The sequence below is a fragment of the Salarias fasciatus genome, chromosome 11, assembly GCF_902148845.1.
Source record: "Salarias fasciatus chromosome 11, fSalaFa1.1, whole genome shotgun sequence".
Classification (NCBI taxonomy): domain Eukaryota; kingdom Metazoa; phylum Chordata; class Actinopteri; order Blenniiformes; family Blenniidae; genus Salarias; species Salarias fasciatus.
The window spans coordinates 34,573,600-34,593,487 of NC_043755.1; the positions used below are offsets into that span (position 1 = coordinate 34,573,600).

Consider the following 19,888-nt stretch of genomic DNA (forward strand, 5'->3'; position numbering starts at 1 on the left):
GAACCCAGAAGAACCCGGAGGAACCCAGAAGAACCCGGAGGAACCCCAGAAGAACCCGGAGGAACCCAGAGGAACCCAGAAGAACCCAGAGGAACCCAGAAGAACCCAGAAGAACCGGAGGAACCCGGAGGAACCCAGAAGAACCCAGAGGAACCCAGAAGAACCCAGAAGAACCCAGAAGAACCCGGAGGAACCTGGAGGAACCCAGAAGAACCCGGAGGAACCCGGAGGAACCCAGAAGAACCCAGAAGAACCCAGAAGAACCCGGAGGAACCTGGAGGAACCCAGAAGAACCAGAAGAACACATGAGGAACCCAGAAGAACCTCAGAAGAACTAGAGGAACCCAGAAGAACCCAGAAGAACCCAGAAAGAACCCAGAAGAACCCGGAGGAACCAGAAGAACCAGAAGAAACCCAGAGGAACCTGGAGGATGCTCCGATTCTACAGTGAATGACGAAGAACTGATTTGTGAAAAACGGACGAATAAAAAAACTCACTTCCTGAAGAGAACATCCTCCTTCCTGTCTGACCGACGGCCAGCCGGGAGGAACCGGTTCTGACCCGGCCGGGAGGAACCGGTTCGACCCGCTGCTGGTGGTCTGGAGGCTCCAGGGTTCCTCAGTCTGGTTCTACCTGAGAGGCTCGATCAGCGAGGTTCTGCTGGGAGACTCGAGGTTCTGTCCGGGAACCATGAGGGTCTCAGTTCTGGATCGGGGGGGAGGTCTCTGTTTGTTCTAGGTCCAGGAAGAGGAGGTCACTGTCGGTTGTGGATCCGGGGGGGGGGGGGGGGTCTCTGAACCACAGGTCATTAAGGAGATCAGGTTGTGAGGGTTTAGTCTTCAGGGCTGCAGGACTAAAGGAGGACTGACGAGGACAGGAGGTCCAGCAGGAGGTCCAACAGGAGGTCCAACAGGAGTCCAACAGGAGGTCCAGCAGGAGGTCCAGCAGGAGGTCCAACAGGAGGTCCAACAGGAGGTCCAGCAGGAGGGCCAGCAGGAGGTCCAGCAGGAGGCCCAGCAGGAGGTCCAACAGGAGGTCCAGCAGGAGGTCCAGCAGGAGGTCCAGCAGGAGGGCCAGCAGGAGGTCCAGCAGGAGGTCCAGCAGGAGGTCCAACAGGAGGTCCAGCAGGAGGTCCAGCAGGAGGTCCAACAGGAGGTCCAACAGGAGGTCCAGCAGGAGGTCCAGCAGGAGGTCCAGCAGGACCTGGGATTTAGTCCTCATGTCTCTGGTTTTATCAGCTGAGGTCAAAGGTCACAGCTGTCAGGAGCAGCCAGGGGAGCAGGGACACCATGGAGATCCTGGTGTCAAATCAGGATTCTTCTTCTTCGCTGCCTTCAGAGCAGCAGAGTCTGGACCCGTCCCCCATCACGGTTCCATTGAAGGACATTAAATCCTGAGACGCAGTCTGAGGACCTGGACCTCCTGGACCTCCCGGACCTCCTGGACCTCCCGGACCTCCCGGACCTCCAGAGACCGCGTCCTCAGGCTCAGGACGGCGTCCTCCAACCAGGAGACGCTGCTTCCTGGAGATACGGCTGGAGCCTCCCGGTCCGTAACGGGTCCGGGACCAGGACCAGGACCAGGACCAGGACCAGGACCAGGACCAGGGGCCTTACCTTTGAAACTCTGACGGTAAAGGTGCGCCGAACGCAGCGCAAACTTCTGTCCGCAGAAAAAATTTCGGAGCCAAAAAAAATTCTGCAGCTCAGCTGTTCGGTGGATCCAAATCCAGCGGAGAACGTGACGGTGGCCGACCCCGCCCACAATCCCCCCGACTCCGCCCCCTGGCACTCATGAGGCGCAGCGGAGCCTGCAGAGAACCGCGTTATGTAAATGATATTTAATTTATATCTGTCGGCTTATATCTATTACTTAATTATATGTATCTTCGATTGTATTTCCGTTATATTTAATTTAAATGTAATAATTAGTTGTGTCGGTCAGTATATTCCTGTTATGTAATTATATCTCATTTTACATACAAATTATATTTAACTTTTCCTTGTCTGGTTGGGTTTTGTATTTTTCTACTATTCTTTCTCCGTTTCCTGCCGCTGCGACCCTGCAGTTTCAGCATGCGGGACAAATAAAAGAGTTTCAATTCTGTTTCCTTCTGCTTTTTGGTCTCCACGTAGTTTCTCTGGATTGTGCGGTCCTGGACGGCAGCTGTTTTGTTGGCGGTGAGGACCGCAAAGTCACACACATTTTTCCCTGCGCAAAATGTGTATAGGTACCTGCTTTGGCGCAGAGGAGCCGCTGCGCAGAGTTTGGGGCTCGTTTTGTGCTGCGAGCTTTATAGGTGAGGCCCCAGAACAGAACCGAAAAGACGAGGAAGGGCGGCTGCCCGCTTTTTCATCAGTGAGCCGTGAGCGCAGTCTCTCGTGTCTGCGTCGTTTGAAGAACACCAGCGGAGATTCTCGAACCAGCAACCTGGCACTGCTGGCAATAAAGTCAGACAGAACCCGAGCCTTGGACCATGAAAAGATCATAGCTGCCTTTGCCCTAAACCACCGCAACAGGAGGATTTTTTTGTTATGAAGACATCAACAGGTAAAGGCCTCAGTATGCTCCCCCGTCGCCGCGACGTCGTTCCTACGACGTAGACGTCGTAGCCCTACGTCGGGCTACGTCGGGGCTTGACGTGCACCTCCCGAAAATTGTGACTTCGCGTCGCGGCGACGCGTGGTGACGTCAACGTCGAGGGCTGTGATTGGTCCGCTCAGACCGTAGTTTCCCGCGTCTGTACGTAATATCCGGTTTGTCGAAGCCGTACAGTTCGCTTCAAAGAAGTACCGCCATTGTCCGGGATCTTGTAGTGAGAGAAAGGAACAACATGGATCAAGCTGAGGAGAGATTAATCGAAGAGATTCGGAAGTACGACCATCTTTACAACACGTCCTCGCGGCACTACAAGGATTGCCAGACGGCCAGCAATTCCTGGAGAGAGATCTCGGTAAACACGGGGATGGAGGTGCATGAGTGCATGAGGAGATGGAAGAACCTCCGTGATAAATACGTGCGGTTGCGTAGAAAACTGGCATCCAGAAGTGGAGACCCGGGCGACCAAAAACTCCCTGCCTATTTCCATTTTCTGTCGTGGTTAGCACCGCACGTAAAACACTGGGAAACGGACTCGAACTACAAGGTATGTGTTGTGCTTACGCCGAAATGCACGTTGCATAGATAATTGTTTGCTATTGTGCACATAACTAATAAAGCGTTCCATTTGCCATTAAAACCAGTCCAGTTCACCCGAGAGCGACACGGCCTTCTCGTCATCGACGTCGTTATCCTCCCGGTCGTCCTCGCCACAGCTGCCGGGACCTTCTGCACCTCCAGCTCCCTGTGCTTCTCCGGCTCCTCCGGCTTCTCCGGCTCCTCCGGCTTCTCTGGACCCTACAGCATCTCCTGCTCCGCCAGCGTCTCCTGCGGTGCCTGCTCGTCCTCTTCCCCGGAGTTCCTCGCTCCTCGGCGCAAAAAAAAAAAGGGAACAACAACAACAACCACAGGACGAACTGATGCTGCGGCAGATGAGAAACCTGGAGGAACAGAGGATGGATTTGCGCCACAGGCTTGCACAAGAGGAGGACGAGTGCTCCAGGTTCGGGCAAACGGTGGCCGACCTTTTACGTCGGGTGCCCGTTGACGAGAGGCCAGGCATCGTGCTTCGTCTCCACATGGTGTTTCACGAACCGAAGCAGTAGTTTTTTAAGGACACTGGACGTTTACTTGTAAATACCTTTGTGCGTGTGGTTTTTGTGTGTGGTTTGTGTGCATTTTACTTTACACTTGTTTGCTGTGATAAATAAAAACGTAAAATCCGCCCAAGACTATGTTTTTCTGCTTATAATGTGCAGTCTGAGTGCCCATGAACACATTACAAAGTTTTGATAACAACTCCTGTTATTTATGGGACGTTCTGTGGGAGTTCAGAAACTACAAACACATATCAGGCCACACTACGCCCTTATTTAAGACTGCTGCATGCAGTCTGGGTGACCATGAAACTACGTTGAATTGTGCAAACCACATTACATAAGAACCAATAAACAAAGCACAAGCCTGGGGTGATTTTTGATGATGTTTATTGTCACAATGACAGTTCAGACTGGATTAATCGTGCCTCTGCACACCATGTCTGCTTGCCATGGCACGGCTCCCTGCTGCGACTGGAAGAAAGCCATCAAGTCGTTTCGCACAGCCAAGGCAGCTCTGGTGGAACGGGCCCTGGACATGTGTGCTGGATCCACAGGCTCAAGGAGGTTGGAGTCACTCGCCACGACATTTCTCCACTCGCCAGGCTGCACTGACCCCGAACTGTCAGCGTCCACAAAGTTTGGTGGGATGTATCTGCTGCTTGGCGTGCTCACTTCAGTGGTGACTGTGAGGTAGTTGTGTAGGACCACACAAGCTTTCACAACATCCACTGTCTTTTCAGGCAGGAACTCAACTGGTCTCCCAAGAACTCTCCACCGTGCAGCCAGGATGCCGAACGTGTCTTCAATGACCCTCCTGGCCCTGGAGTGGCGGTAGTTGTACACTTGCTTCTCCATGCTCAAGTGTGTTCCTGTGTATGGAAGCAAAAATAATTATTATACAATAGGAACAGTTTATATGTATGTGTGTGCAACGACAGTTATCAAAACATACCTGGGAAGGGTCGCATCACGTTGCAGTGCAGGGGAAAGGCAGCATCCGCGACAATGACGTGAGGGACTTGGACTGCAGTCCCTGGAAGAGTAGCTGGTGGGGGCAGGTTGAGTTTGTGGTCCAGCAGCATAGACCCAAACTGGCTCTCCTTGAAAATTCCACCATCACTCTCTCTCCCATATCCTCCGACGTCCACCACTGTGAAACGGTATCTGTGAAAACAACATTTTCGTTACTGCGTGTTCCTCGTGTGGTTACTGCACAACATGGACTCATATCTGACGAATAATTACAATTTTTGGATCCCTTACCTTGCATCACATGTTGCCATCAACACAACGGAGTGGGTCCCTCTGTAGTTATAAAAGTCACTCCCAGCATGCGGCGATGCTTTTATGGCGACATGTTTCCCATCGAGGCTTCCCACACAGTTTGGGAAGTTCCACAGCCGCCAGCGTTCTGCTGCAATGGCTTCCCACTGGCTCGCTGAGGGACACGGCAGAAACTCGGGCTGAAGGGCTGTCTACAGAGCTTTGCAGACCTCGGACACAATCCTGCTCACTGTGCTCCCGCCAGTTTGTAGCTCTCACAGCTTGCTGGCTTCCACCCGAGGCTAAAACCCACAAAGTCACCGCCAGTCTCTGGGCAGCATCAACAGGCATGCTGTGCGTACCCTGGTGTGATATTAACGGCTGGACACGGTGAAGAAGGTTGTCGAAGCGTTCTGCCGACATTCGGAAATAGCTGAGGTGCACTTCCTCGTCGACACTCCTCAGTGGGCGAACCAGTGTTGCAAATTCCCCCGTTGTCCTCCTCGACTGGTTTAATGGTCGGACAGACCACCTCCGCAAACGTCGCCTGTGTCGCCTGCGCCACATCGATTGAAGTAAGAGGATTTGTTGCTCCACATTCACGAGCTCGAGCTCCAGATACAACCGCCGCGTCGCCATTGTTGCCTCTGACTGACCGGAAGAGAAACAACAGACCCGCGAAGAGCCACCCACAAATGAACACGACACAGCCACGCCCGCCTAGTGGCTTGGCGGTGAAATTGCAGAGGAGGGCGTTCCCTTGACGCGGAAGCAAGACATGTTGAGTGGCGGCGTAGGGTTGCCGGCGTAGGAATGACGTAGCGGCGACGGGGGAGTATACTGAAGCCTTAAGAATGCGTTTTTGTGGCGGCAGTGTTGATTAAATGTATTAGGAGGATATTGCATTTATTTTGAGTTCTTGTTCATATCTGGGCTATGTATTCTGGATGTGATATAAGAAGGTCTGTTGATTTCTAAGATGCATGTTATTTAGAATTTGGTGGATTTTGTAACCAAAGCTGCAGTGTGCATGGTAAAATGCAGCGATTTGGCGGCGCTGCTCCACGCTGCTGCTTGTTTCTTCAGTGCTGTATTAAGGTAAGATGAGGTGAATTTAGCATTTCAATTTAGAACCTTTAAATCGTGCTGAATGGGTGTTAAATACAAACATGTGCGTTTACACACAAAGTTTGGGGCTCGTTTTGTGCACAGCCAGCTTGAGGCCCCAGGTCTGTGAGACCGACACCCCCCCTGCTGCTGAGTGACGCCCTGACAGGAACAGGAACCCACCCAGACCCCAGACCCCCTTCACTCCAAGACAGTCTGAGACCGAGCGCTGCAGGGTCTCTGTGGGGGACTGGCTGAAGCCTCTACAGGGTCCTGCAGACCGGGGTCTCGGTCCGGGAGGTCACGGCTCCGACCCCCTGCTGAGATGAAGCTCAGCTTCGTCTTCATCGAACTCTGCTTCACAGGTAAAACTCTGCTGCTGCTCTGATGTTGGTTTTATACCTCGACAGTCAGGAAACAGCTCAGCTCGGCGCACCGGTCTGTCTTAAATGTATATTTAAATTATATCGAACTTCTATCTGTTATTATATTGTACACACGTGTCTGTCTCAAGTGTTTATTTAACTGATAGCTGTTTTTACTAGTGTACATATCTGTCTGTCTTAAACGTACACTGTAAAGAATTTCACTGTAAAAAAACAGTAAAATACTGGCAGCAGGGACGCCAGTAATTTACTGTTTTTTTTACAATGCACCTACTGTAATTTAATTTCACAGTATAGTACTGTAGTTTGAATTACAGTATATTAAAGTAGGACAACAGTGGGTGGGTGGTAATTTTACAGTGTACGTACTGTTATTTATTTTAGCAGTATACTACTGTATTTTGGATTACAGTAAATCACAGTAAGATAACTGTGTTATAGTCATTTACAACATTTGTACTATAAAAAGAGAAGGTATTCCATGACCTATTTGGAAGACATTATCCATAATAAAATCCTCAATGAAGGATTTTAATAATGAGCATAAATTCAGACACTGCATTAAAATAACATCAAGAACAGTGAAACAGAACAGTCCAGCTGGTGAACAAGTCTTTTGTAAATGTAGATGTGGACAATAACAAGTGGAGAAAGGGAAGAGAAGGAGAAAGACAGTGAACAGCGAGAGGACTGGACTGCAGCGTCTGGCTGATCTCCTCCATCACCGATGACTTGTGCCGGGAACACAAACAGACATTTAGCAACACAACGTCACTGCTAAAATATAAAAATGTGAAATAGACTAGTGGAGGGAGAGAAAGAAGTACAAGTATGAGGGGACAGAAAAGGGCCAGAGCAATAAACTTTTCAAGGGAGAGAGAAAATAAAACGTGTGGAGAAGAGAAAACAGCAAGAGACAAAGGAGAGAGAGAGAGAGAGAGAGAGGTTAGTCTGTGGTGAGGGTTTAGGGAGGGAGGTTTCCTCTGACTGGGCTCAGTTACAGAGCTCGCTTTGCCAACTTGAGCAGCCTGACCAGGTGAAACAGACCTAATGAAATACAATAGGCTATTATTTATAATGTCAACTGTTCAATAATCATGCAGACAAACGATCCTGGACACTGACAGTAGTTTGAGATTAAAAATAAGTTTACCTCTTTGAAGTCCACATGGAGAGCTTGAATGATGAAGAAGCTGTGCTGTCCAAAGTCAGGTTCAGGAGCATCCTGTCACGTCTTCTCACTCAAAAATAACTTGAGTAATGTGAAAAGTTTGATTAATAATCAAGTGTGGCATCAAAACAGAAACATAAGTCCATAATTATCTGTAAGATGCTGATGGATAGTGACACGACTTGTGAAGGAATATGGCGCCCATCTCCACCGCTTAACAGAAAATACTGTTTTATACTGTTAAATTACAGTTATCTACTGTTATTGTTAACTGACTGATTTTACCGTTAATTTACATGCTGTGGATATTTAACAGCACTTTACAATTATAATAAAAAACAGTGAGATACTGTTGTAAATTCACCGTAAATTTACAGAAATTTGCTAGTGTATATCTTAATTATCTCTTTGTATCTGCTAATATATATCTTTATATCTGTTATTTATTTCATTATATCTGTCTTAGACCTATATGTAAATTATATTTAATTTATATCTGTCAGCTTATATCTATTACTTAATTATTCCTGTTTTAAATTTGTATTTCAATTATATTCAATTATATTTAATATTAAGTTGTGTCGGTCAGTTTATATCTGTTATTTAATTATATATATTGTGGAGGTTGTGGAAGGAGGAGACGGACGCGGGACTCGGATTGAGCGTGGTTTATTCTTTGCCCTGACCGTGACAGCTGTCATCCAGGAAGCCGCCATGACGGAACACTCCCGCCTATTTATCCCCACCGACACCGACAGTGCAACACACCCCCTACGTCACCAACCCCACCCCTTCTAATGTGAGGTAACTCCCTCCCCACAGACACCACACAGCCACCCCCCCCCCCACCCCCCCCCCCCCACCCCCCCCACCCCCCCCCCCCCCACCCGAACATTCAGAAGGGAGCGTGTGCCCCAAGGGAGAACAAAAACAAAACCTACCACTACATCAACATCGGTCTCTTAAGGGCGGTCTAACCACACGGCCAAACCGACTGCGCACCTCCACAGCAGCAGGCGCGGAACCCGCAGGCGCGGAACCCGCAGGCGCGGAACCCGCCGGCGGGGCGACAGGGGCAGGAGCCCCCACGACGGCAGGCGACTTGGGGGGACGCCCTCGTGTCGGGGGCTGCGCCACCTCCACCGGCTCCTCCGGCAGAACATGGGCGGGCTTCAGACGATCCACCCAGTCGCAGCCCGTAAGGGAGGCACGGAGGGCAGTCTTCATAGAGCGGTGAAAACGCTCGCACAGCCCATTAGCCTGAGGGTTAAACGCCGTGGTGCGGTGGAGCTTCACCCCGAGGCCCCTCGCCACCGCCGTCCAGAGCTCGGAGGTGAACTGAGGACCCCTGTCCGAAGCGACGTCCCGCGGAGTGCCGAAACGGGCCACCCAGGTGGAAATGAAGGCCCGTGCCACCTCCGCCGACGTCGTCGAAGCCAGTGGAACCACCTCCGGCCACCTGGTGGTCCGGTCCACCATCGTCAGGAGGTGAGTAAAGCCCTGCGAGGGGTGCAGCGGACCCACCAAGTCCAGGTGGACGTAGTCAAATCTCCTCTCGGGCACGAAGAACGGCTCCAGCGGAGCCTTGGTGTGGCGGTGAATCTTGGCCCGCTGACACGCCACACAAGAGGCCGCCCAGGCCCTGACGTCTTTCCTGAGGCTCGGCCAGACGAACTTCGCCCCCACCAGCTTCACCGACGCCTTCACCCCAGGATGCGACAGCGTGTGAATGGCATCAAACACCCGGCGGCGCCAGCCTGCAGGCACCATAGGGCGGGGCTGACCAGTGGAGACATCACAGAGGAGCGAAGCGCCGCCGTCCTGAAACGCCACATCCTGCAGCTTCAGCCCCGTGGCGGCCGTCCTGTACTCCTGGACCTCCGCATCAGCTGGCTGGTCGGCGTCCATAGCAGCATAATCCACCCCCAGCTGCACAGAGTTCACGTGGGCCCGAGAGAGGCAGTCCGCGATGGCGTTGCTTTTACCCGCCACATGCTGAACGTCCGTCGTGAACTCCGAAGTAGCAGAGAGGTGGCGCTGCTGTCTGGCAGACCATGGCTGCGTGGCCTTGGCCATAGCGAAGGTGAGGGGTTTATGGTCCACAAAAGCGGTGAACCGCTGCCCCTCCAGCAGGAACCGGAAGTGGCGCGTAGCGAGGAAAAGAGCCAAAAGCTCACGGTCAAATGTGCTGTACTTCCTCTCAATATCGTGATAATAATAATAATAACATCGTAATATACTTCCTCATAATATCGTGAAACTCTTTCAGTTGCTTCTGCATGCTGTGAAACTGGGCCTCTCTCTCTCTTTCCCTCTGAGTTCTCTCCCTATCTCTGCGGCGTAACTCTTCCACCTGTTCAGCAGTGCTTTCAATTTCTTTTTTCCGTCTTTGTAGCCGTGCAACTTCCTCTGCCCTCTGTGATCTCCGCCACATTTCCTCCTCGAATGTAGTAGTCTGCGTCTGCTCTCTTCTAGTAGGGGCATACATATCTCCAGATTTACATCTTTCAGCCTCATATTCTCCTTTTCCCCGAAATGTCCCTTCAAAATTAACCAGCGGCGCCATCATTTTGCTTGCCTGTCCAGGCTTTGAGGATGAGTAATGTGGAGAGAGATAACTATCTCCCCCCTGCTTCTCACTCCTCTGACTTAAGGCTCCCGTCTCTTTTTTCTCCGCTCCAGCTGCAGCACGATGTTTACGAGCTCTCCGCATTCCCTCGGCAACACTATGCGCTTGAATCATGGCATGCAACATAGACATCAATGCTACACAATACTCAATTTGCTTATACATCTTTCCTCCCGCAAAAACACTCGCATTCTCGACTTCATTCTTAGCCTCCTTTTTCTTTCTTTCCAAACACGCTATCATCTGAGTACACCATTCAAAAAAATCACTCCTGCTGTGGGAAGGCGGCGCTACCCCAGTCTTCTGCCACACGTCGATTCTCTCTTTCGCCTTTTCGACATACTTTTTCCTCTCTTTCTCTACTCCCCCCGCAGCCTTCTCAAAAGCCGGCCACATCTGTTCAACATAAAACCCAAACGGTTCACACTTCGGCGAGTGTGTGTCATCACTGAAATGAATGTCAAACTCTTGACACTCTCGGTCAAATTCCCCGTCCATCCTAATCTAAATGGTACCAACAGAAACAAACAAAAACAAACAACCGGAGTGGTAGTCCCTTTCCAACCACTCTACAAAGGCGAGTCTCCCTGACTCCCTTTACATCAAAGTTGATCCCAGCCACGTCCTATAAGACGCGGGTCAACTCAGAGCGCAGCTCGCCGGCTGCCTCTTGGGGTCTAAGCCTAGACCGATAAAACCATCAAACAGTCAGGAAAACAAAATCTCCGAGCCAGAGTCCACAAACCCAGAGCAACTCACATCTCACAAGATCACAACCTTCATTTTAGTTTCTCCAATCAGGCACTTTTGCAATCTCAGGATTGAACAGGTAGTACCTTACCTTATATTTTCATGCCGGCCGGCTGGTTGTGGTCTTGAAGAGATCCTTGCAGTCTCGTATTGTCACCTTTGGGATCCTGTTGGCGACGCTAATTGTCGAGGTGTAGAATCTTCAGGCCGTCTCCATGAGGCCGCTCCAGCCGAAGCTTCCCCTCCAATCACGCCTCGATCCCACAGAGCCTTTTTGGATCCCAATATCAAGGTGTACAATAAGGACCTGACAACTTCTGGCTGTTTAGTGTGTGAATTTATTACAAAAAGATGTTGTTTCCCTGACAAGGAATTCTAGTCTTTGAGTCCCTGGTCTACCCGAAAGTAGCGTCCAGCAGGCAAAAAGCGATGTCTAATCTGTGTGTGTGTATTTCTGATTCCTCGCTCGCAGGCGGGGTTCTCAAACAGTGGTTCTCGGTAGTTTTCCATCGTCCGCCCCATCCTCTCTCCCAGGCACGTGGATCTCCCAGGTTCCGCATCCCGGGTTATCTCGCCCCGACAGTCTCCGTCCTTCACTCCCTCAAGTGTTACCTGCAAGAGCTCAGACGAGAAAAACTTCCCAGGACCTCATGTGCTTTTTTCATGGCTAAGGTTACAAATCATTAAGAAATACAAAGAAATACAAAAGCAGCTGCAAAACAAAGTTAAATGCATATTATATTGGGATATTTTTCCCTGAGTATCATATGTGAGCAAGCAAGTATTAAAATAAGGATATTGAAACTAAAATAAATTCCCACACTGTCCCGCAGCTGCTTGCTGAAAAATGCGAGGGGACGCCAGGCTCCACCCACCCACTGTTCACAGACCGCCCCCACTGCGTAATCCAAGGCGTCTATGGTGAGCGCGACCGGAGCTGCCGGTGAGGGATGCGCCAACATAGCGGCGTCGGAAAGCACATCCTTGGCCCTCTGAAACGCCAGGAGTCTCTCGGCGGTCCAGTCCTCGTCGTCCTTGGCATTCGCGCCCCTCAGAGCCTCATACAGGGGGCGCATCAGGTGAGCTGCATGCGTGATAAAGCGGTTGTAGAGGTTCACCATGCCCAGGAACTCCTGCAGGGACTTGACGGTGCGAGGACGAGGAAAAACGGCGATCGCCTCCACCTTTGTGGGCAACCGAACCACCCCGCATGAGGAGACGCGATGACCCAGGAAGTCAATTTCCAAGAGGCCGAACTGGCATTTGGCTGGATTAATAATCAGCCCGTGCTCCATAAGCCTCCCGAAGAGTGTAACAGGTGCTCCTCGGCTGAGGCACTGGCCACCAGGATGTCATCCAGGTACACAAACAGGAAAGGCAGCCCCCGCAGCACAGAGTCCATCAGCCGCTGGAAGGTTTGCGCCGCACCTTTAAGACCAAACGGCATCCCCAGGAACTCAAACAGGCCAAACGGAGTGATCGCCGCAGTCTTGGGCACGTCCCTGGGGTGGACTGGGACCTGGTGATAGCCCCTCACTAAATCCACCTTGGAAAAGATAACTTTCCCCACCAGGTGGACCGAGAAATCTTGGATGTGCGGAACGGGGTACCGATCGTGCTGGGTGATGTTATTCAGACGCCGAAAATCACCACACGGCCTCCAGCTGCCATCTGATTTCGGTACCAGGTGCAGGGGTGAGGCCCACGGGCTGTCAGAGCGCCGCACAATCCCCAGACGCTCCATAGTGGCGAATTCCTGTCTTGCAATCCCCAGCTTAGCCGCATCCAGCCGGCGAGGGCGTGCATAAACCGGCGGACCGACCATGGGAATATAATGTTCCACTCCGTGTTTGATGAAGGAGGCAGAGAAGGTGGGGACTGTGAGGTCCGGAAACTCAGCCAGGAGCCGCTGGTACACATCCCCGGGGGGCAACCGAGTAGCAAGGGACAGCAATCCACCCTTCCCCAAAGTGCAGGAATAGGAGGCGAAGGAAAACGCATCCACCAAGCGGCGGTTAATAATGTCAACTAACAATCCCTGCGCACACAGGAAATCTGCTCCAAGGATTGGAACTGCGACATCAGCCATCACAAAGTCCCAGCCGAACCGCCGCCCGTCAAAACACACGGTCATAAACCTGGTGCCAAATGTCCGGATCGGAGTCCCGTTAGCGGCATCCAGCTGCGGCCCGTGCTCACCGCTGGCTCTGTCCATGCTGGAAGCGGGAAGAATGCTCCGCTGTGCGCCCGTGTCCACGAGGAAACGCCGTCCAGAAACCGTGTCTTTAACGAACAGCAGCTTGTTAACATCCCCAGCGCCCACAGCCGCTACCGAGTGCTGGGTCCGCCTTTTCCCTGCACCGGGAACGCACACGGCGGTGTGCAGCGCCTCGCCCGGGAGCCGAATCGCCGGTGAAAAAAACACAGCGTCCTGTCCTCAGCACGCCGATCCCGAACAGCGGCAGCCGCCGCAGGTGCGTCCTCCTCCAGCAGACGCTGTTGCTCCGGCGGGCACGCAGCATGGACGCCGAGCGCGCGTGATGCGACCAGGATCCTGTCGGCCTCCTCCGCCAGACCCCGGTAGTCCTTCGTGTGCAACAACGGCGAAGTGGCCAACGCGGTGCGCACCGCGGCCGGGAGCTGACGCAGGAACAGGTGGATGAACAAGAACGACGTGTCCCCGGATCCCAGCAGCACCAACATGCTCTCCATCAGTTCCGAGGGCTTGCCGTCTCCCAAGCCGTTCAGGGAAAAAGCCTGTCCGCCCGCTCCGCGTCCGACAGTTGAAACAGACGAAGGAGCTGCGCTTTCAGGGCGGCGTACTTGCCCTGGGCCGGCGGATCCCGCAGGAACCCCATCGCACGACGGGTGGTGGACGAATCCAGAGCCGCTACCACATAGTAGTACCGCGTCTCGTCAGCCGTGATGCCTCTCAGCCGGAACTGGGCCTCGATGTGTTGGAACCACGGCTCCGGATCGTGCTGCCAAAACTCCGGCAGCTTGATCGCCGCGGCGAACACGGCGGGAGCAGCCTGCGCTCCGGTACCGTCACCCGACTCCACAGACATGCTGCCGAAACGTCCAGGGTCACCAATGTGGAGGTTGTGGAAGGAGGAGACGGACGCGGGACTCGGATTGAGCGCGATTTATTCTTTGCCCTGACCGTGACAGTGCACCGACAGTGCAACCCCGCCCCTTCTAATGTGGCCGTACAAGAGGCGCCCTGACGGTCCCTGCTGAGCAGCGCACTGCTCGACACAGTTCAGCACTTCTCGTCAATGCTCAGCGTCCGCCCCCCCCCCCCCCCCCCAACCCCACCCCCCACCCCCACCACCACCCAACAACTCTCAGTGACGGGCGCTCGTGTTGGGCTTGCCTAGGGTGCCTGAGAAGCCCGGGCCGGCCCTGGCAGGAAGTGACGGACTGCTAATAATATTAGCATAGCTAGCAAAAACAATGGATATCCTGACAGCGATTAAATCTGTTTTGGATGAATCCTCTGTTGCGTCTTTGAAAAACGATCAGCAAGAGGTTTTTTCTTTGCAGTGATTGGCTGAAACTAAACATGGTTAGGCGGGTGCACTGTGTCCTTATATCCAATGAACGCAAAGAGTTCTACAGCAAGTCCCTCCTTCCCCGAACGGATTTGCGAGTGAAATCCCAGATTGACATGTGAAGCAATTCGTTACTGCACATGTCGAGATGACTTTTGCCAGGTTACAAATAAAGGACTTTCAATTCAACTCAATTCAGTTGTGGCAGGAACAGGTGTCACAGGCCTGATCTGCAGGGAACACAGCTGCTTCATGACAGTAGGTGGTGATTAAAGTATTTACCCAACACTGCAGCGGCTTCCTGTGGCTGCTTCCAGAACACATTCAGAAGATTTTAATGTTTTCTTGACAGAAAATATCAGGGCTGCGAAGAAAGACCCATCTGTCAATATTTAGCAGTTCTCTGCCACCCAAATAACTTAGAACAGGTCCAGGAGCAATATTTAAAACTTGACAACCTCCGGTGTAGTGGACCAGGACGAGAGAGGAGGAAGATGCTCTATAATCTGATGTTAGAGGAGGAAGATGCTCTATAATCTGATGTTAGAGGAGGAAGATGCTCTATAATCTGATGTCGGAGGAGGAAGATGCTCTATAATCTGATGCTAGAGGAGGAAGATGCTCTATAATCTGATGTCAGAGGAGGAAGATGCTCTATAATCTGATGTCGGAGGAGGAAGATGCTCTATAATCTGATGTTAGAGGAGGAAGATGCTCTATAATCTGATGTTAGAGGAGGAAGATGCTCTATAATCTGATGTTAGAGGAGGAAGATGCTCTATAATCTGATGTTAGAGGAGGAAGATGCTCTATAATCTGATGCTAGAAGAGGAAGATGCTCTATAATCTGATGTTAGAGGAGGAAGATGCTCTATAATCTGATGTTAGAGGAGGAAGATGCTCTATAATCTGATGTTAGAGGAGGAAGATGCTCTATAATCTGATGTTAGAGGAGGAAGATGCTCTATAATCTGATGTCGGAGGAGGAAGATGCTCTATAATCTGATGTCGGAGGAGGAAGATGCTCTATAATCTGATGCTAGAGGAGGAAGATGCTCTATAATCTGATGTCAGAGGAGGAAGATGCTCTATAATCTGATGTCGGAGGAGGAAGATGCTCTATAATCTGATGTTAGAGGAGGAAGATGCTCTATAATCTGATGTTAGAGGAGGAAGATGCTCTATAATCTAATGTTAGAGGAGGAAGATGCTCTATAATCTGATGTTAGAGGAGGAAGATGCTCTATAATCTGATGCTAGAGGAGGAAGATGCTCTATAATCTGATGTTAGAGGAGGAAGATGCTCTATAATCTGATGTTAGAGGAGGAAGATGCTCTATAATCTGATGTCGGAGGAGGAAGATGCTCTATAATCTGATGTCGGAGGAGGAAGATGCTCTATAATCTGATGCTAGAGGAGGAAGATGCTCTATAATCTGATGTCAGAGGAGGAAGATGCTCTATAATCTGATGTCGGAGGAGGAAGATGCTCTATAATCTGATGCTAGAGGAGGAAGATGCTCTATAATCTGATGTCGGAGGAGGAAGATGCTCTATAATCTGATGCTAGAGGAGGAAGATGCTCTATAATCTGATGTCAGAGGAGGAAGATGCTCTATAATCTGATGCTAGAGGAGGAAGATGCTCTATAATCTGATGTCAAAGGAGGAAGATGCTCTATAATCTGATGCTAGAGGAGGAAGATGCTCTATAATCTGATGTCAGAGGAGGAAGATGCTCTATAGTCTGGGTGATAACTGTCGCCATGTTGTTTCTGTAAAGATGTTTCTTGAACGCTCGGTGTGGAAACTGTTGTTGAGGTTCCGTCTTCACTTCCTGTGTGACATCATCAGAGCTGGTCTCCATGGTGACGGTGCAGCAGCCCCCCATCGTCCCCGCCATCCGGGGGCAGGATGTGGTTTTGCCCTGCTTCCTCCGCCTCTACCCAGAAGACCAGCTGACAGAGCCGCCAGTGCTGTACTGGAAGTTCAACCCACAGAGCCAGATCCGGGTGTGGGTCCCCTCGGAGACGTACCAGGGACGCGTGTCCCGGCTGAACGGCAGCTCCGACTCCCAGGACTACTCCATCAGGCTCAGGGATGTGCGGTGGTCCGACGGGGGTCTGTACCTCTGCATGCTCACAGTCACCACCAAGACCCGGGACAGCTTCAGACGCAGCGGAAATCGGACCGCCCTGGGCGTCCACGGTGAGAGACCAGAACGGTCCTGATCATTTGAATGGTCCATCTGTGTCAAACCATGTCTGGAACCAGTCACAGACCAGGTCTGAAACCAGGTCTGGAACCAGGACTGGAGCTAGTGGCAAACCAGGACTGGAACTAGGTCTAGAAACCAAATCAGAAACCAGTCTGAGAACAGGTCTGGAACCAGGTCTGCAACCAGGTCTGCAACCAATCTGAAACCAGTCTGAAACCAGGTCTTAAACCAGATCTGAAACCTGTCTTCTGTCCATGTGATGCGGTCACATGACAGGCTTGACCAATCACATTTACATCTGGTTTATATGGAGACGTCCTGCTCAAATCCTTGAAGCACGACTTCAGAGTGCGGTGGGGGACGCCACATTAGCCCCGCCCATCTTTTATATACAATCAATGGTCTGAAACCAGACAGGAATCCGAATGAGCCAGATATGAAACCAGCTGAATACCTGGTCCAAAACCAGGTCTAAAACCAGGTCTGGAACCTAGTCTGGGCTGGTTGGAGGTCAGATGAACTTTTGGCTGGAAGATGGGTGGTTTGTCGATTGGTTGGTTGACTGGTCAGTTCAACTTTTAAACGAAAGATGGGTTGGTTGGTTGGTTGTCTCATTGGTTGGTCAGTTGGACTTTCAGTTACTTCATTGGTCAGATGGTTGGTTGGCTTGTTGCTTGGTTGGTTTGTTGGACTTTTGGTCAGGTGGTTGGTTGGTTGCTTGGTTGGTTGCTTGGTTGGACTTTTGGGCAGTTGGTTGGCTGGTAGTTGGTTGGTTGGTTGGTTGGTTGGTTGGTTGGTTGGTTGGGTGGTTGGTCGGTTGGTTGTCTCGTAGGTTGGTTCGTTTGAATTTTGATTGGTTGGTTGTCTCATTGGTTGGTCAGTTGGACTTTCAGTTACTTCATTGGTCAATTGGTTGGTTGGGTGGTTGGTTGCTTGGTTGGCTGGCTGGTTGCTTGGTTGGTTGGACTTTTGGTCAGGTGGTTGGTTGGTTGGTTGGTTGGTTGCTTGGCCAGATGGTTGGTTGGTTGGTTGGTTCGTTGGTTGGCCGGTTGGTTTTTTGGTTGGTCAGATTGTGGGTTGGTTGATTGGTTGGTTGGTCAGATGGTTGGTTGGTTGATTGGTTGGCCAGATGGTTGGTTGGTTGGTTGGTTGGTTGGTTGGTTGGTTGGCCAGATGGTTGGTTGGTTGGTTGGTTCGTTGGTTGGCCGGTTGGTTTTTTGGTTGGTCAGATTGTGGGTTGGTTGATTGGTTGGTTGGTCAGATGGTTGGTTGGTTGATTGGTTGGTTGGTCAGATGGTTGGTTGGTTGGTTGGGTGGTTGGTCAGATGGTTGGTTGGGTGGGTGGTTGGTCAGATGGTTGGTTGGGTGGTTGGTTGGTCAGATGGTTGGTTGGTTGATTGGCTGGTTGTTGGTTAGTCAGATGGTTGGTTGGTTGGTCAGATGGTTGGATGGTTGGTTGGTTGGTTGTTGGTTGGTTGGTTGGTTGGTTGGTCAGATGGTTGGTTGGTTGGACTTTTGGTCAGGCTGTTGGTTGACTGGTTGGTTGTTGGTTGGCTGGTTGGTTGGTTGGTTGGACGGTCGGATGGTTGGTTGGTTGAACTTTTGGTCAGATGGTTGGTTGTTTGGTTTGTTGGTCGGTCGGTTGGTTGGTTGGTTGGTCAGATGGTTGGATGGTTGGTTGGTTGTTGGTTGGTTGGTCAGATGGTTGGATGGTTGGTTGGTTGGTAGTTAGTTTTTGGTCAGATGGTTGGTTGGTTGGGTGGTTGGTTGGTTGGCTGGTTGGTTGTCTTGTGCGTTGGTTCGTTGGACTTTTGATTGGTTGGTTGTCTCATTGGTTGGTCAGTTGGACTTTCAGTTACTTCATTGGTCAATTGGTTGGTTGGCTGATTGCTTGGTTGGTTGGACTTTTGGTCAGTTGGTTGGTTGGTTGGTTGGTTGGTTGGTTGGTCGGATGGTTGGTTGGTCAGATCGTTGGTTGATTGGACTTTTGGTCAGGTGGTTGGTTGGTCAGATGGCTGGTTGGTTGGTCAGATGGTTGGTTGGTTGGTTGGTTGGATGGTTGGATGGTTGGTCGGTCGGTCGGTCGGTTGGTTGGTTAGATGGTTGGTTGGCTGGTTGGATGGTTGGTCGAATGGTTGGTTGGTCAGATGGTTGGTTGGTTGGTTGGTTGGACACTGGGTTGGATGACTGGCTGGTTGGTCGGATGGTTGGTTGGTTGGTTGGTTGGACGACTGGCTGGTTGGTTGGTTGGTTGGTTGGTTGGACTGGCTGGTTGGTCGGATGGTTGGTTGGTTGGTTGGACTGGCTGGTTGGTCGGATGGTTGGTTGGTTGGTTGGTTGGACGACTGGCTGGTTGGTTGGTCGGAGGGTTGGTTGGTTGGTTGGACGACTGGCTGGTTGGTTGGTTGGTTGGTTGGTTGGACGACTGGCTGGTTGGTTGGACGACTGGCTGGTTGGTTGGTTGGTTGGTTGGTTGGACGACTGGCTGGTTGGTTGGATGGGTCGTCGGCTGAAATCGAAACGGGAAACATGGTTGAGAAGTGAAACCATTTCCATCCAGCTTTATTCCAAACAGTGTTCTTTCTTTTGGACCCCCCCCCCCCCCAGCCGGCAGCAGCACTCCGGCGTTACGCTGCCCTCTGGTGGACGGGTTCCTGCTGCTGCTGCCCTCACAGTGACGCTCCTGGTTCTGCTTTCAGACCGCCTGGTCCTGGTCCGGGGCGGTCCGGGAGACTCCTGGCTCGGCTGTGAGGTGAACGTGTCGCGGGATGCCGACTTCACCCTGTCTGTCCTCCACCGGGGGGCGCTGCTGCAGCCGGTGGCCGGGGACCGGGACGCCGCGGGGGGGGCCCAGCCCTTCGTCACGCTGTCCCAGACCGTCTCTCTGCAGGGACCTGGACGCTACGAGTGTCGGCTGCTTCTGCAGGGACAGCTGGTCACAGCGAGCAGCTTCCACGTCAACCGGACAGGTAAACAACAACAACAGCATGACAGGAACACCAGGGGGCTATTGCACAAAAGTAGGATAAATAAATCCAGGATAAATGAAAATGCGCGGCTTGAGTCAGCCCAGTCGGTGTTTTCTCGGATTAATCAGTTGCACATTTGCCGA

General features: G+C 51.6%; 1 protein-coding gene across 4 annotated transcripts in view; it reads left to right on the plus strand.

The window, feature by feature from the left end:
* Positions 1-6,274: 6,274 nt before the first annotated feature.
* The window catches only part of scn1ba (sodium channel, voltage-gated, type I, beta a), a 42,843-nt gene continuing 29,229 nt past the window's right edge, over positions 6,275-19,888 (plus strand). For 2 of the 4 annotated variants that reach the window (XM_030103613.1, XM_030103612.1), the window contains exons 1-3: positions 6,275-6,434; positions 16,413-16,766; positions 19,476-19,745. In XM_030103613.1, the coding sequence (XP_029959473.1) occupies positions 6,395-6,434; positions 16,413-16,766; positions 19,476-19,745 (664 nt within the window). In that variant the 5' untranslated portion in view covers positions 6,275-6,394. Of the gene's footprint in view, positions 6,435-8,621; positions 9,115-16,412; positions 16,767-19,475; positions 19,746-19,888 lie in introns of those variants that run through there. The other 2 variants (XM_030103615.1, XM_030103614.1) reach the window with 2 other exon arrangements.